The sequence below is a fragment of the Frieseomelitta varia genome, unplaced genomic scaffold, assembly GCF_011392965.1.
Source record: "Frieseomelitta varia isolate USP_RPSP 00005682 unplaced genomic scaffold, Fvar_1.2 scaffold_220, whole genome shotgun sequence".
NCBI classification, from domain to species: domain Eukaryota; kingdom Metazoa; phylum Arthropoda; class Insecta; order Hymenoptera; family Apidae; genus Frieseomelitta; species Frieseomelitta varia.
Window position 1 is genome coordinate 170,904 of NW_025109947.1, and position 14,941 is coordinate 185,844.

The window sequence follows — 14,941 nt, forward strand, 5'->3', positions numbered from 1 at the left end:
GAACAATTGCTTACGATATTTTTAAAATAATTGACAGCAATAATTAGCATTGGAATTTAAGCGTAAAGATAAAGTAATATAAAACTGACAATTAAAATGTTACCGAAGCTGCAAGCATAATGAGAATTATTCGATAGCAAATGCTCAAAATTGTTTTAGAAATAAATTCAATATTTATCTATTAAACATCGTCGTAAAATAAACGATTAAAAATTCAAGACGCGATACACCGAGGTTAACCTTAAAAATTAAATTAAAAAAAAAAAAAAAAAGGAACAGAAATTTCTCAATCCCAAGAAAATTCCGAAAACATGAGAGAGAATTAAACCAGATGCAAATAAATGAAATTATAACTACAATCTATCAATCACGAAGATCCGTCGGATATGAGGAACGCTCCCTTACTAATTACTAATTGTTCGTGGTGCGATTGCTCGTACGAGTGTGGCACGAAGTTTAATTGAAATACCTACGATCGTAGATTCTCATTAACGATTTCACGGGGATTCCTGGTGGATTCCTCGCAAGACGTTCGCCGCGCGAAACCGAACGTGCACTTGACAGAAATTAGTAATCCTTAATGGATGATGCGACGCAAGCCTGGTATTACTCATCCCCCTTAGCCAGCCATAGGCGTTGTCTGGCGCTCTTAGACTTAACAACGGCGGATATTCAATTAATTTCAGAAGACAATAGTAGCGCGCCTCCGCTCCGACGATTCTACGTACTTACCTACGGCCATCTTCCACGCGTTCGATTATTGCTGGGAACCAAACAGACGCGCGTGATATTCCAAGATTCAGTTCAACATTAGAACCGCCAAATCCGTCGCGAGCTCCCTATTGTATGTTACCGCTGCATCTGCATTCGCTATATTCGTTTGTCATCGTTCGCTTCAATTTGTTTCATTCTGTAAAACGTGAAAAAGATCAAGGCTACTTTTGGAACATTGATGCTAATTATGTTAGACATGTCGGAAATCAGAATATATGTCTACCAATCATTGAATCAGGTCATCTAGGCAGGGGAAATATATCAGTTTGATGAAGAATAATTGTTGAGAATTTCAAAACGGAAGATTTGGATTCTAGAAATCATATATGATCTCAATGTCACGTATATTAAACAGTCTACGACGATTCTTCCATTGAGGATTTCTTCAAGCAATTTCTTGATAGCAATTTCTATACCGAAATTTCTTCATAAACGTGGTCCACGAAATACTTAAATCACAAAAATTTACTATCTACTTCTTTCTAACGCCTCACGACTTCTCCAGCGATCGTCCTCGAAAGCCAGCAACATGACAACGACCACAGGTGATCCATCGACTCTCAAGAGTCCAGCCTCGCTCTCCGGCGGCGATCTGGTCTCCCGACTTTTAGCAGCGACTCCTCCGTACTTGTACAACGTGCCCTTAACGCCGCACAGCTTCTTCTTCAGCGAAATGTTGCGTTCGTTCGTGCAAGCGAAAACGGATGTATCGTCGGCGAGTAACACGACGAGCGCGCCCCGACGTCGCAAGAGATCCTGGCGAGACGCTCGCGATCGCCCGTTGGAACTGACCACGAAAGAAAGGCAGCATCATCATCACCATCATCATCACTCGCAGCAGCAACAACAGCAACAGCCGCCGGACAAATATTTCCACGCTCAACAGCAGCCGCAGCAGGCGGAGACGCGGCTGGAGAACGGCGGCAAACAGAGCGACGGCTACGATCCTGCGAACAAAGTGGGCAACTTCGAGCAGAAGCCAAGCTTCGGTGCGGACATTCTGAAGCCGGTGGACGAAAATAAATCAGAGTTCAGCAAACAGAGCAAGAGCTTCTTCGATGAGCGGCCACGTCATTTCGAGCAAGCCCAACCACCGGAGAACATATTCTCCAGCGAGTTGCAGAAGGTCAAACCGGAGGAGTCTCACTCCAGCGACCGTAAGAATTGCAATTACAACGACAGAAGCCCGTACGACGATCGCACGAAGAGCGCGATTGGGAATCAAGAGCTACCGCCGCTGTTGCCCGATCAGAAGAAGCTCGATTTCTCCAGGAATTTTCTGCCCAGCCTTCCAGGGAGGGGCTGCGACATGCTTCCGGGCGTGAAAGGATTCGGTCTGCCCGGAAACGTCACCAACCCGGAATTCCTTCCCAGCCCGCTTTGGTACCCGCCTTATCCAATGCCCCAGTCCTATCCCGGCATCGATCCCCTGCACTTTTTCATCGATCTTCGCGTTTCCGGTCACATCTGGGATCGCAAGTTGAGCGAGAGGCAGCTACCCTTCAAAGGCAAGCACTGCTCCGCTTTCAGCGTGCCGCAGTCGAAGGAATACAACAGCAATCGACCGTTGAATCTGACGAGAGACGAGGCATGCACGTCGAGGAGTAGCGAGGAAAATCTACGTGGCACTAATTACATTCTGAGACACTTGACCAGGACGTACAGGGACATCAGCCAGGCACGAAAGGCAACCAGGAGCGAAACATCCACCTCCGGCGAGAGCGAGGACAGTTCGAAGGACGTTGATAACAGTGGGTGTTGATTTTTTTATAATTGCTTATTGCATGATCCCTGTTTCCACGACATTACTTCCCGTCATAATGACGTAATTTGAAATAATCTGTGTTTTAGTACGGTGTTACGATAGTGTAGCGTGATCGAGAATCTTTTGGAATGATTTTCGTTTATGTACGCAGATTAAAATTAAAATTACGACTCTCTCTCTCTCTAAGAAAGAACTATTGCTATTTTACAGTCAAACGATCAACTTGATAATTCCACATGAAGCAACAGTACACTACAGAAAAAATATTCTATCAAATAAACCTTGAAATGTTTGCCTGTGAAAAATTATAAAAATGTTCGTAATATATGCTATTTATATAATGTTGATTCTTCATATAGACGCACCTTTAATTAATTAATTACATTTTTTGTGTTACAAAACGCAGACGAAAGATCTCCAAAATCGGAAGATATCTCGGTTGCGTCCACGAGCCCGGAAGAAGAGAGGAAGGATCTTCGGGCGTTGATAGGGTTGGAACTGGTGGTGGATTATGTGAAAGAGCCGAAGGGAGATGCCTCGAACGAGCAGACTTCGCAAGTAACCGAATAACTCGTGAAAATCGAACGATTTTCTTTCGTTCTTGCCTGTATAAATAGATGTAGCTCCGACACTTACAATCTCGGCTGGTTTTCACTCCACTACGTCGTTCATATAGAATCTTTAAACACACAAGTTTTACTTCTTTGAATCGTTGTGGAACGATCACATTTAAAAGGTTGCCAACTTGACAAGTAATCCCACTATACATTTAATAATATATTCTTACGTGAAAAAATGTTTTCAATTAAATTCTACTTGAAGTGAATTTTACTTTCAAGTCCGACATTTTTTAGAAGCTTCCTTCTAGAAATCTTTTTCGATTAAATATAAATGATTTAGGTTGGTAATATATTAATATTCTTTTCGCGTCACGATGTCAAAGAATGATAGCAGCGAAAAAGAAAAATGGAATATCTTGCTATTTTTCTGAGATATTCTCGACAATGTTCGTTCGATCTTTTACCCCCTTATTTCTGTTCGACGTGAATATTTAGAAACTTTGCACATTTAGAGACGATACATTTGAAAAATTAGCAGCCTCGAACTTTCATCGGTGCTATCTATTGCGTAAATGATAAACATGAATGTGCTGCTCTAATCTGACAAAACGAGGCAACATACATACTCTGTTGATTGATTCATGCTCGATGCGCAATCAAACAGCGTGAAACTTGCGACATTTTTTAATATCACAGTTTAATCACAACACTTTCCAGACACACTGAGTTTTTCATTCAGCAATATCTATATCACTGTGTCTGTCGTTCTTTGAAGACTCTTTCTATCTTACACTCGAGACTCGACTCGAAAGAGTCATTTTCTGGCGTGGAGATAGAGGATCTTAGAGATCCCTCGTGGGCCGGAAACGCTCCGCTCCGAATTCAACTGTATGTGATATGCGGTGTACATATTATAGTAGCGTTCTATTGTATCTATATGTATTAATAGAAATCATTCGATCTGTATATTGAACGTAATAAAAGTAATGCGATTCAATCACGTGAAACAAATTCATATTGTTCTGGTAACTATAGTAAACCATCTCATACTTTAATATTAATTCTTATTCTGTGGCAGATAAAAACTGTTTCAATCAAATATTACCGTTTGTTTTCACTACAGTTATAAAATCAAATCTAACAATTGTCAAAAAAACAGATTACTAAATTGCAAAAAGGACGAAAGAAAAGGGTCAATAAAACAACAAAAATGTATCCTCTACTCCAGATCCACGGTACGAACTTACGATCGTAAGTTACATCCAGCCCCACGGACATAAAGATACATTTTCACGAGCACCGTATATGGTACGAAGGGTCTGAATGCTCGTCGCGCTCGAGGTCGATCTTCTAGAGTGAAACAGAAGAAGGAAGGGTGATGCAGTCCGCGGCGCATGCAGCTTTTTTCACCTTTCTGAATGCAATCCGGCACTCGTTATAATCGAGAGTACCCTCGAAGAAACGCATATAGAAGAGGAACGTCATATTCAGCCGGATATGGTCACATCCTCTACCCCCCCCCCCCACCATCGGTCTCTCCACATTATTTGACTAATAAACTTCTATGTAAAGTTCTCCTTCGTCGATCGAGATACTGTTTCCCGGTTTCGTCTCTCTGTCTATCGTTGTCGATACGAACTCTCTTTGACGCGGCCGTTGACAGAGCACAATTAGGGGAACCGAGTCCCCGATATGTACGCGCAGAACGACAAGAGATACGTGGCTTTTAGGGACGAGGGCAAATCTGACGAGAGATATCGATCTGCGGACTCATTTGCAAAGGCTGAATGGAAAAGTTCGCCGACGTGTTTGCGGCCGATTAGATAGACGAAGATACGTATCCAATGTCGATTTGCAAAGAGCGATTCGGTGGAGAAAGTTTTTTCTCGTGACATTTTTCAGTGGTTGATCCTTTCTTTCTTTCGTTGTCTGTATTTATTTCAACTTTTTGCGTTTTTATGAAAATTCTAGAGAGAGCAGATATTATCGGATAATTTCCAACTGTCTGAAATTTGAAGAATTTCGGCAATGGTTACATTAATTCTTTTACTAATAACTTTTATAACAACTCAAATTCTACATTGAACATTGTAAAAATATAAAACTATTTACCCTAAAGTTATCAGCGATATAAAGTCTTTTATCTTTTAATCTTTCCAGTGAGGAAAATTAATCTTTTTATCACGTCATATTAGTAGTTACTTTCGTCCGTATATTCTTGATAAATTCTTTAAACAGAATCATGATTAGCGATAACGCGAAGCTCCAAGATCACTTCACCTTTGTTGTTCCTATCGATTTTCACCATTCTGCGGTTCAACTCCGGGACCATGATGACATCATCCGATCCGGCTCTCTTAACAGGTGCTTCGACTAATTTGTAACGTGTGATCGGTAGCTCCTCTTTGTTCACTTCGATGAACGGCTTTTCCGGCGCGGCAAGCGTGTACACCTAATTCGAACATTAATGCAACATTTATGGTATTACTGTGAGACTACTACGTGCATTGATGTTTGTTCATGGAAAATTTTCCGCTTAATAGGATTAACTGATACGAGAGGTTCGTGCGAGATTTTAACTTGCAATTGTCATCGATGACCAATTTATTAGTTATTACGAGAATTACTTTTTTCTCTTTTTGGGAAAATTAGATTGAACAGTATTTCAATTTCATCATTCTAATTGTATTCGTTTCTTTGTATTCGATTATTGTGCGCCACAATTTTATGAATCGTTTTTAAAAAAGTATCAAAAAATGTGAGAAATACATTTTTAATATGAATATGCATTTCGGAATTTTACACGCGATTTGATACGAAAGACAATCACGTAATTCGTATAATAATCGATATCCCCTTCATTTTTAACAATAGGAGAAAGATGATTGACAAAAATTTACCGATTCGTATTATTCGTATTATTCCGTGAGATTCATTTTCCACGCGAGTCATGAAATAACAGAAACAATGGCAGAAACACCATTTTAACAAAGAAACAAATAATGAAAAGATGAAGTCTCGCTCGTTATCATAATTTCAATCGATAAAGTCTACAGATAAAGTTCTGTCGAATCGATTTACCTTTTTAACAGGACGTATCACATTATCAAGCTCGTTCGAATCGCCTGCGGAGAAACTCAGATCCAAATCCCGCGAAGATTGCTCATTCGGAACAGGGTAAGTCAAGTCGGCGTATCGATTCTCGTCCAGAGTCGGCAAATAATAAACTCGTCCATTAACGACGACCACGAAGATCGTTAGGATAGTCAGAAGAATTCGACCGTTCTCCATCGTTTAGCGTACTCAGAGGGAACTACAATTTAAAAGACCGTGTGCTCGATGTAGCTCGATTGGAAGCGACAAAAATAATAAAACAGAGCTTTCCTCGTGGCAGCTGGCAGATCCATTAATCCATCGTAAGGCGATTACAGACCATTCTTCGGAATGATTAATTAAGAGTACAACCTGCCAACGAACGAAGAAACGAATAATAATTTCCCATTGGTTTAACTGTAAATGGAAGGTTGTTTCATGTGGTCGAAAAAGCGAGGATATTCTTTTTTTTTTTTTTTTTTTTTTTTTCAGAAAAATCTCTCGTGCACTCCTTGACGAAACGTGTTAACGATGTTTAGTGAAAACTTCTGAAGGAGACGAGTAATTACATTTTTTTTTCCTCTCTTGCTTTTTTTCTATCTTGAGCTCAGTTTCCGAAAATTGGTTGCGTTGTAATAAAGCAAGGATTTCGTTTTCGTTTCAAGGAGAAATTAAATGAAGATTGAGCATGGATTTCAGTTTTCCATCTCGCGTTTGTTTCTATGATGGACATAAAGAATTTTTTTTTTTTTTTTCGAGGAATTACCTAAACAATTAATTTTAAAAAGAGTTTGTTCCATCTGTTTTCGTAAAATCTGTCTGTCAATTTTACTATCCAATTATTTTAAGAAGGAACGAAATGAAGATTATCTATCTTTGAATTTTTATTTCTTTCGAGTCTTCGTTTTTTCAATACACACGAAGGAATTCTTCTTCTTTTTCCTCCTTAAATGTAGAGAAAAGTGAAAGTGAAAGAAATGAAGCTTATTTGTAAAGGTCTGTATGATTGTTTTACATCAAATTCCTTGATGGATGTGAAAGAAATCACAAGGTTGGTTACCCCTACGTTCGAAATCGTTCAACCTTCTTTCCAGTCACGAGGAATATCTTCATTATGTATTTTCCTTTGAGAAAGTACAAAATAAAGATTAGTTGAAGATTTTTATGTATCTGTTTCTTTGACGTACGCAAAAGGATTCACGAGAAGTACTCCAGATGCGAGAAATATCGTCATTACGTATGATGTGTTCTCTTTGAGAAAGAAGAAAATGAATATTGTTTATAAATTTCTGTCCAACTTTTTATATTTCCTTTGCACTTGTGTTTCTTCGACGAGCGTGAAGGAATTTACAGAATTTAAAGGGTTGATTATCCCTCACGTTGTTCGAAAAACAGTCCACCTCTTCCCCCAGACACGAGAGATACCTTTATCGTGTATTTTTCACCGTGTATTTTACAGGTGTCTATTTTTTTTTTTTTTTTCGTTCGAGCAACTTTCCATAATTTCGCTCGTAGCAGCGAAATATTTTAATTTGGAGAGAGAGAGCGACCCGACCGGACAGCGAACGTACGCATCTCAAAAGAACCGGTTTTTCAAATAATTTTCAGAAACGTAATTTTTTTACGCGTCGATTTGGGGGGAAGCGGACTCGGCACACTTGGTACACACGCGCGGTATCAACGAGCTGGAGAACTTTTTGCAAAATGATATTTACCACTTTCTCGTCGCAGAGTTTTCGCAAATTTTTTTACAACCTGTCGAAATGTTTTTTCGGCGGAATAATTCAGCGCCAGTGCCAACCAGATTTTAAACTCGCCTGTTAATTTTAGAACGCGCCTGCAACGCTTGTTCACTCGCTCAATTGTTCATTTACTTTTTACACTATCAAGTTAAATACAGGTACATGTGTTGAATATTAACTCCTGAATATTAATTACATTCGTGAATGTTCCCTCTCTGAAATAATTTAGAATTACATCTGGTTACATCTCGAAACTGTTAATTTTAAAAGGTATCTGTATCTCATTAATTGTTCATTAAATTATACACCTGTGATTGTGTGCTCACAAAAGTGTTCGAACAGTCGTAGAAACTTTTTATGAATATGTTGTATATAAATATTATATAAGTGTAATGAGATGTGAGTGTCAAATTTGAACGATATCTAGAAGAAATTTTATAGAAATATTTATTTCGTAGAAATCACAAAAACACCTCAATAAGCTGCAATATTCAATAGGATTATCTTTTACACTCATTTTACTCATTTTGTAATTTTTACTATAATTGTAATTGTAATTTTCTCACAACTGATTATTATTAGTAATAAATTCCAGATTTTTATCAATCACGATAATTACCTGACGGAATGTTAATAAAATTTCAATGTATCTTACAAGTAATTTTGACGAAAAGTTATTCTATGGTTAAGCGCCTCGAATACTTTCGCGAGTCACTGTATTATAATTGAATGAAATTTGGCGTCATCCTAACTGTTCAGGTTTCAAATTAACCAGTTCACCAGTATGCAAAACGAACAGTAAAGCATCGATCTTCGATTTCAGTCGCCAACTGAGATCGTCGGATGCAATTGGAATTCGTACAATGGCGAACGATTGTTTGACGGATCGGTACAAAGTGGAGCGGCGGTCAAAGGGAAAATTCCCGGCGTTGGGGGCGGCGCGTTCGAATTTCAACGAAGATTCCCTTTAAATTGTAATCCGATGGAAATATCCCGAGACGTCTGAGGCGAAATTCTACCAAGGGTCGAACACCCCTTCGATGTTACGACCCACCGCAAAGTGCGTCGAGGGGAAAGAGAACCCTCTCTAGCCCAGTTTCGAAGGTCAATGGTGTGGCGAGGTTAAGGAACCGGCAAGGATTCATTCAAGACAGTTCAACCATTCTAATTCTAAAGTAAAGTCTCGCGTTGTTTAATTTGGACAATTTTGTTCCATCAATTTTCTACGTATTTTACATTCTACGCGTGATGTATCTCAAATGACGTACGGCGTTTGAATTTTTTTTTTATCGAATTTCGGAAAACCAAAAGGAAGAAAAAATTGAATGCGAATGAATTTTTCAATAACGATTGTCGAAAAAAATATACGATGGGGTAGAAAGCCAAAAAAAAAAAAAAAAAAAAAAGACGAAAAAAGAAGGAGAGGAAAGAGAAAGAAAGGAATCGTGAATCTGACTGCAATCTATTTTCCAATAAAGATACCAGCGGTTCAAAGTGGAATTCCTTGAAGGGTCGAGCACCCCTACAACGTTACGACCCTCCTCCGTTCGTAACGTAGGGGGTGAAAGCAACCTTTTGCCCCAGTTTTCAAGGTCCGAGATGCGCTGTCTGAGGGATGGTTATGGCTTGGTTAAAGAGGACCTCGTAATTCCACTGTTATCTCGTCCATGTGATCCCCAAAATTTATCCTTTACCCTTCGAAACGCTAATAACGCTGGTTAACAAATTCTCCCGTTGATCTTTACGTACTCAATCTGTGATCTATATATACATACAACGGGTGATAAAAAAAAAAATTGAAAATACTGGTATCTCCCATGTGTGTGAATAAAATTTGCATTGAACATCTCTTGTGCGAATAAAGTTCAATTCTTGAAATTTTGCAAAATTTCAAGCACTCGGCGGGGACGTAACTGTGATATTTAATAATTTAAGTTTTCAATATTTTAAATGTTGATATATTTAGAGTTGTTCATTAAATATAAGAAAATAGAATTTGATAATATAATTTAATTGAGAAGAATTGCAAATGAAATGTTGGATCTTAATGGATTAAATACTCATTCATTCTAGAACGTATTATATTTTGCTTGTCAATGACAAATCGATTCTTTAAAATCCACGTTACTACAATAAAAGAGAACATACTCATTTAAATTCAGCGCGAAAAGGCATAATTAAACTAACAAAAAAAAAGTGGAGGATGCTTTATAGTACCAGTTCAAATCAACTGTCGATGAAAATAAATTAGTTCGTGTATTACCGTCTGATTTTTCAATAAAACCATATAACACCCACGATATTTTCGACGAAGGAAAAAGATAGACGAGGAGAAAATTTGTTTCGATCATTGCCGGCGAACGGAAGTGAAAGAAGATCGACTGCGCGATACCCGAGACCCGTTCTCCATTCTTTTTAAACAATATGTTTTCCTAAATATTACGTTCGTATCATGCCGGAAGGTGAGCAAGAAACGTCGAAACAAAATGAAATTTGAACATCGATAGAGCGGCAAATATTATTCGAGTGTATATCTGGCGCGCATAAATATTGAAAAGGAAAATTCTTTTTCCCTGTTTTTCCTATATTTTCTTTGTTTCTTCCTTTCTTTCTTTTTCTGGTCCCTCTTTTTCCCCGCTATGACCCTGTCGTTTGATTCTCCACAGGATATTAAAAAAGTTTGATTACTATCACCGGATTTGCGCGCTGCGTGTACCGCTATTGTTCATTCGATTTTTTAGAGTCTCCCCGTTCGCTATTAACCACCAAATTTCATTTCATCAGTTCGAAAGCACGCGTAACGATTGAGCAAACAATCACTCGATTTTGAAATTGGACAGAGGGAGACGCGGAGAATTCAATCAAATTCGGGTCGTTTCCTCTGTGATATACCGTCTTTGTTTGACTCACACTTACAGCGAAGAGTATAATTGAAAACCAATGACAATGAAAAATTATCGGCAATTTCAACTGAGGTCGACTTGATCCCATTTTGAAGACTCTACTTTGATACGACTCACGACAGTTCTTTCTTTTTTTCGAAGATGATTTTATTCAGCAGGTGGAAGAAGTGGGATGCTTCCTTTTTTTTTCTCAAAAATTGGAAAAACAAAAACTTTCATGACTAAATCAATAATCATTTGGAAGATTGAACTCGGCTGTTGAAACTTGTATTGATTTTCTCTCACCATTTTACTGAAAGTTGAATATTAGTTAAATTCAGGAAATCCTAATACATCGTCGTCTAATTTCAATATCCAAAATTCAACGAAATTAAAAACAAAATCACACAGCGACTTTCTAAGGGGTGCTTTCTAAGGAGAAGATTTCAATCTTCAACACCATGGTGGATCTAATTTTCCAATGCGAATAGAATTTTATAACGATTTATTACACACGTAAAACTTCGAATTTCTACGATTTACAATTATGCTGTTTCCGTGATAAAATCGTGAGGGACGCATATTCGATACGCGCATCGTCGAGATATCAAAGACTCTTTTTCACTCCCCATTTCAGCCCATGCCAATCCAATAGCCCTACAGAGTATATCGAGCCTATATAAAGTCATCTCCAATCTTCCATCACGTTCCACCCCTCGCGTTATCGAACAAACGAAACATACTCTCCCGGGGTAGAGATGGGAATCCCGCCGAACGGAAGAAGGGAGAAGGAAAGCTCGGAGACCCTTTGGCCCAGTTTTCAAGGTCCGCGAGAAACGCGGCCAGGTTTAAGGGACGCCGAAGGAGTCAGAGAGGGAAACGGAGAGAACCGGCTGACGGCCTCCTTTCGCGCGGCGGTTGGGGGTGAGTAGGTCAAACTTTACTGCCCTGCCCGTCTAGACGTCGTTGCGCCCCGTGTGCACGGCAGTAAAACCATTTTAAGGGGCTGTTTTACCAGCGCACTCAGCGCGAGACCCTGTTCGAAAGGAGTGGCTCTCCATCGCAGACTCACTCCCACCCACCCCTCTGGGCTCTTCCTCAAGACCCCTCCGTGGCCCGCCTTTATTTCCTCCGACGACCGGATCCTCCGCTGTGCATCCAGACGAGCCGATGCAGAAACGTAAAACGAGGAATCGTCTGCGAGATTCTCATACCACCGGCCCGTTTTCATCCGTGACGGGGAAATACGAGCGGCACAACCGGCGCGTTTCCTAACCGTGGAGTTATCAGGACGATACGAGGATAATTGCGTTTGCAATGTTTGAACGTTGAACGCTGAGAAGGAGTGTCGCCGATTTTCGAACCTTTGATTTCGATTGACGGGAGAGACTCGAGGCAAAAGATCAAGGTTAAGGTTAGGGATTTATATGGGGGGTTTTCACGCACGTGTTTTCTGTTAAAAAATAATGAAGAAAGAAGTATCACGTTTCTTCTAAGAAATTTTTTTTTCTAATACAATTTTACTCTTTAATTATTACGCGAAGCAATTTTTCTCGTTGGTAAGTTCTATAGCGTTTCTTTTTTAGTTTTCGAGTCTTGATTTTTGGTTCTTGAAGTTCGTAAGATCGAGAAAATCGGCAGAGAAAGAAAGTGAGCTTGGCTAGTAACTCGTCTTATGTTTTTTTCTTCTAAGCTTTCATAACTTCGGCGAAACGCGAGTATTTTTATTATCCTTCGAAATTTGGAAATTTCACTTGCTCGTAACTTCCCGGAATATTTGAAATATTTACCATTTTTTTTAGGATCTCGAATTATTCTTAATCTATCATCCAAAACTGTGAGATCTTCGTCACGTTTTTGAACGTCGAATTTCGTTATTTTTATCGCGTTAATAAAATAAAATTGAAACTCGCAAGTTCCGTTACTTTATGTAGCGTACAATCTTAGTTCTTAGTATTAATCGTCCAGAGTAAAGATAATCAGATCAAATCTAAAGATCTTGTCCCTTATACGCAGGAACAGTAAAAATTACAACGAGAAATTTTAATTCCTGGCCAGAGTGTGTTCTCAAAATTTACGAGAGCGGACAGAAGATGGATGACCTTAAAAGGACTCTTCCTAGTAGGAAAAAAAAGGCACTTAACATTAGAAGTCGCCGAAAGAAAAAAAAAAAAAAAAAAAAAATAGAAATCCAAAAGAAACGCTCTCGATCACTTTTTCTGTCAATGCGTTGATCATGAAAGAAACTTGCTTTTCAAACCAAAAAATGAGATTTATGTGCTAACAATAAACTATAGAACAGTACAGAAATGAAGTGAAGTGAAGTAAAGTGTCCTTCTCTCCTTTTTTTCGGTCTTTTCTCAGTGTCACTTTTCAGTCGAGAATGAATTTAACATAATTTACAACTGTAGCATCGTTGAATTACGAATGATTACGACAGATTAGGCTAGATTTGTTAATTCAAGTAATTTAGAAACTTTGGGTATCTTCTTTTACAATATATAACACCGAACATGTACAAAAGAGTAGAAAATAAAAATAACTAACAATTCGTAAATATAATATATTTCTTATATCCTTCACGTAATGAGTAAAACATAAGAAATATAAATTTTACGCAATGTATTACATATAATACAATATAATAATGTTCTATTTAATTCTTTCCTTCGCACGTTTATCAACATTCCAAATATCAACTTCAACTTTTAATCGTCGATTTTACTCCAAAGCTAACCCACTGCAAAACCCGTATCGTGATCACCAATGCCAATCCAAACGATACCAATTAAGGATGATCGATCTTCCGCTTCGGAGAGCATTAACGATCAACTCCACTCGAGAGAGTATAACAGAAGAAAGCTTCAACTCGTCGACAGTTTTCGAAGAATCAAGCCCCAAGCTCGAGGAAGCCACGACGTTTCAATCCGCCGAGCAAATATTCGAGCGAATTGGTTGCTTCGAGGAAGGATGCAAGCAACAAAAGTGCAGCTCTCCCTCCACTTAGCGGCGAGAAACGGGGGGAAAGGACAGAGCCAGGCGAAAGCACAGAGGGCCGGTTGTTTCGTGAATTTCTGCCAAAGAGCTGGCCCCCTTCCACCCTCTATCGAGAGGGCTCTCGAGGATCCTGCTGATCTTCAAGTGCGCGACACGTCGATTCGAGCCTTCTAATGCCCGCGATGACGTCTTTGCGATACGAGGCCACTGACGTTTTCAAGTATCAACGCAGACCTTTTCCTCGAAACTCTCCCTCCCTCTCTCTATCTTGCATGCACGATGTTTAAAGTATTCGTCCCACATAATGGCTCGTACACGCGTGTAAATATTCATGTTAATCCAGCGTGAATTGCCTGGCGAGACGATTTGTGATTGGCTGTTTGAAATTCGGATTGGAAGGGCGGAGGATACAAGCGGGTTTTCTCAAGTGACTCTCGGAGGATTTTCTTCCTTTGCGAAGTATAGAGCGCAATGTGAAATGTATAATAAATATAATACAATATATAATGTAATATATATATAAAGAAATGCATATATTCTTTTAATTTGCAATCTTTAGAGGCAATCTTTCATCAACGTGGTGTGAGATTAATTTTTATATATTATACGTGAAGAAGTATAATGGCCTGCGAACGATTTTTGTAGCTACTACTGTATGTTTAAATTTCAGCAAAGGACATTATCATCTAATAATATAAAACGCAAATGCAATGATGTAATGTTTTCGTAGCTACATTTAAATCTGCAGAATGATTTACTGCTATTGAAATATGGCTATCGTCCTTTTATCATTCGCGAAAATACAAACCTCCGCAAATGTCCACACAACAAACGTAAATCGTAAATCAAAATTCGGTGACGTTGTTCTAGAAGTCCAAAAATTCTCAATTCCAATTCCAGAAACTAGCGATGAATAAAAAATAATAACAATTCAATCATCCAGTTACGATTAACAGATAGTGCACGTTTAACGAGAAATATAAATGCACAGAAACATATAGAATATATAAAACGCGGTAGCATTTGTTACACCATTCGCCATTTGCGAAGTTTAACCTCCTTAATTTCACACGAACAAGCACATAAATTCTGCACGAACATCCCCATAACGCGCACATCGAGAAAAAA

At 38.9% G+C, this 14,941-nt stretch overlaps 3 protein-coding genes across 3 annotated transcripts in view; 2 read left to right on the forward strand and 1 right to left on the reverse strand.

Annotated features, from left to right (window-relative positions):
- The window catches only part of LOC122527469, a 10,842-nt gene extending 6,747 nt beyond the window's left edge, over window positions 1–4,095 (forward strand). Inside the window, exons 2-3 of the mRNA XM_043651694.1 lie at window positions 1,280–2,525; window positions 2,946–4,095. Coding sequence (XP_043507629.1) covers window positions 1,304–2,525; window positions 2,946–3,109 — 1,386 coding nt within the window. The 5' untranslated portion in view covers window positions 1,280–1,303 and the 3' untranslated portion in view covers window positions 3,110–4,095. The remainder of the gene's footprint in view (window positions 1–1,279; window positions 2,526–2,945) is intronic.
- A 916-nt stretch (window positions 4,096–5,011) lies between these two features.
- On the reverse strand, window positions 5,012–6,583 carry LOC122527470. The gene is made up of 2 exons (XM_043651695.1): window positions 6,181–6,583; window positions 5,012–5,551 (listed from the first exon to the last, which is right to left on the reverse strand). Exons 1-2 carry the CDS (start codon window positions 6,388–6,390, stop codon window positions 5,330–5,332), a joined length of 432 nt encoding a protein of 143 aa, XP_043507630.1. The 5' UTR covers window positions 6,391–6,583; the 3' UTR covers window positions 5,012–5,329.
- Window positions 6,584–11,574: 4,991 nt separating this feature from the next.
- Window positions 11,575–14,941, forward strand: part of LOC122527473 — a 29,777-nt gene continuing 26,410 nt past the window's right edge. The window contains exon 1 of the mRNA XM_043651696.1: window positions 11,575–11,740. Coding sequence (XP_043507631.1) covers window positions 11,575–11,740 — 166 coding nt within the window. The remainder of the gene's footprint in view (window positions 11,741–14,941) is intronic.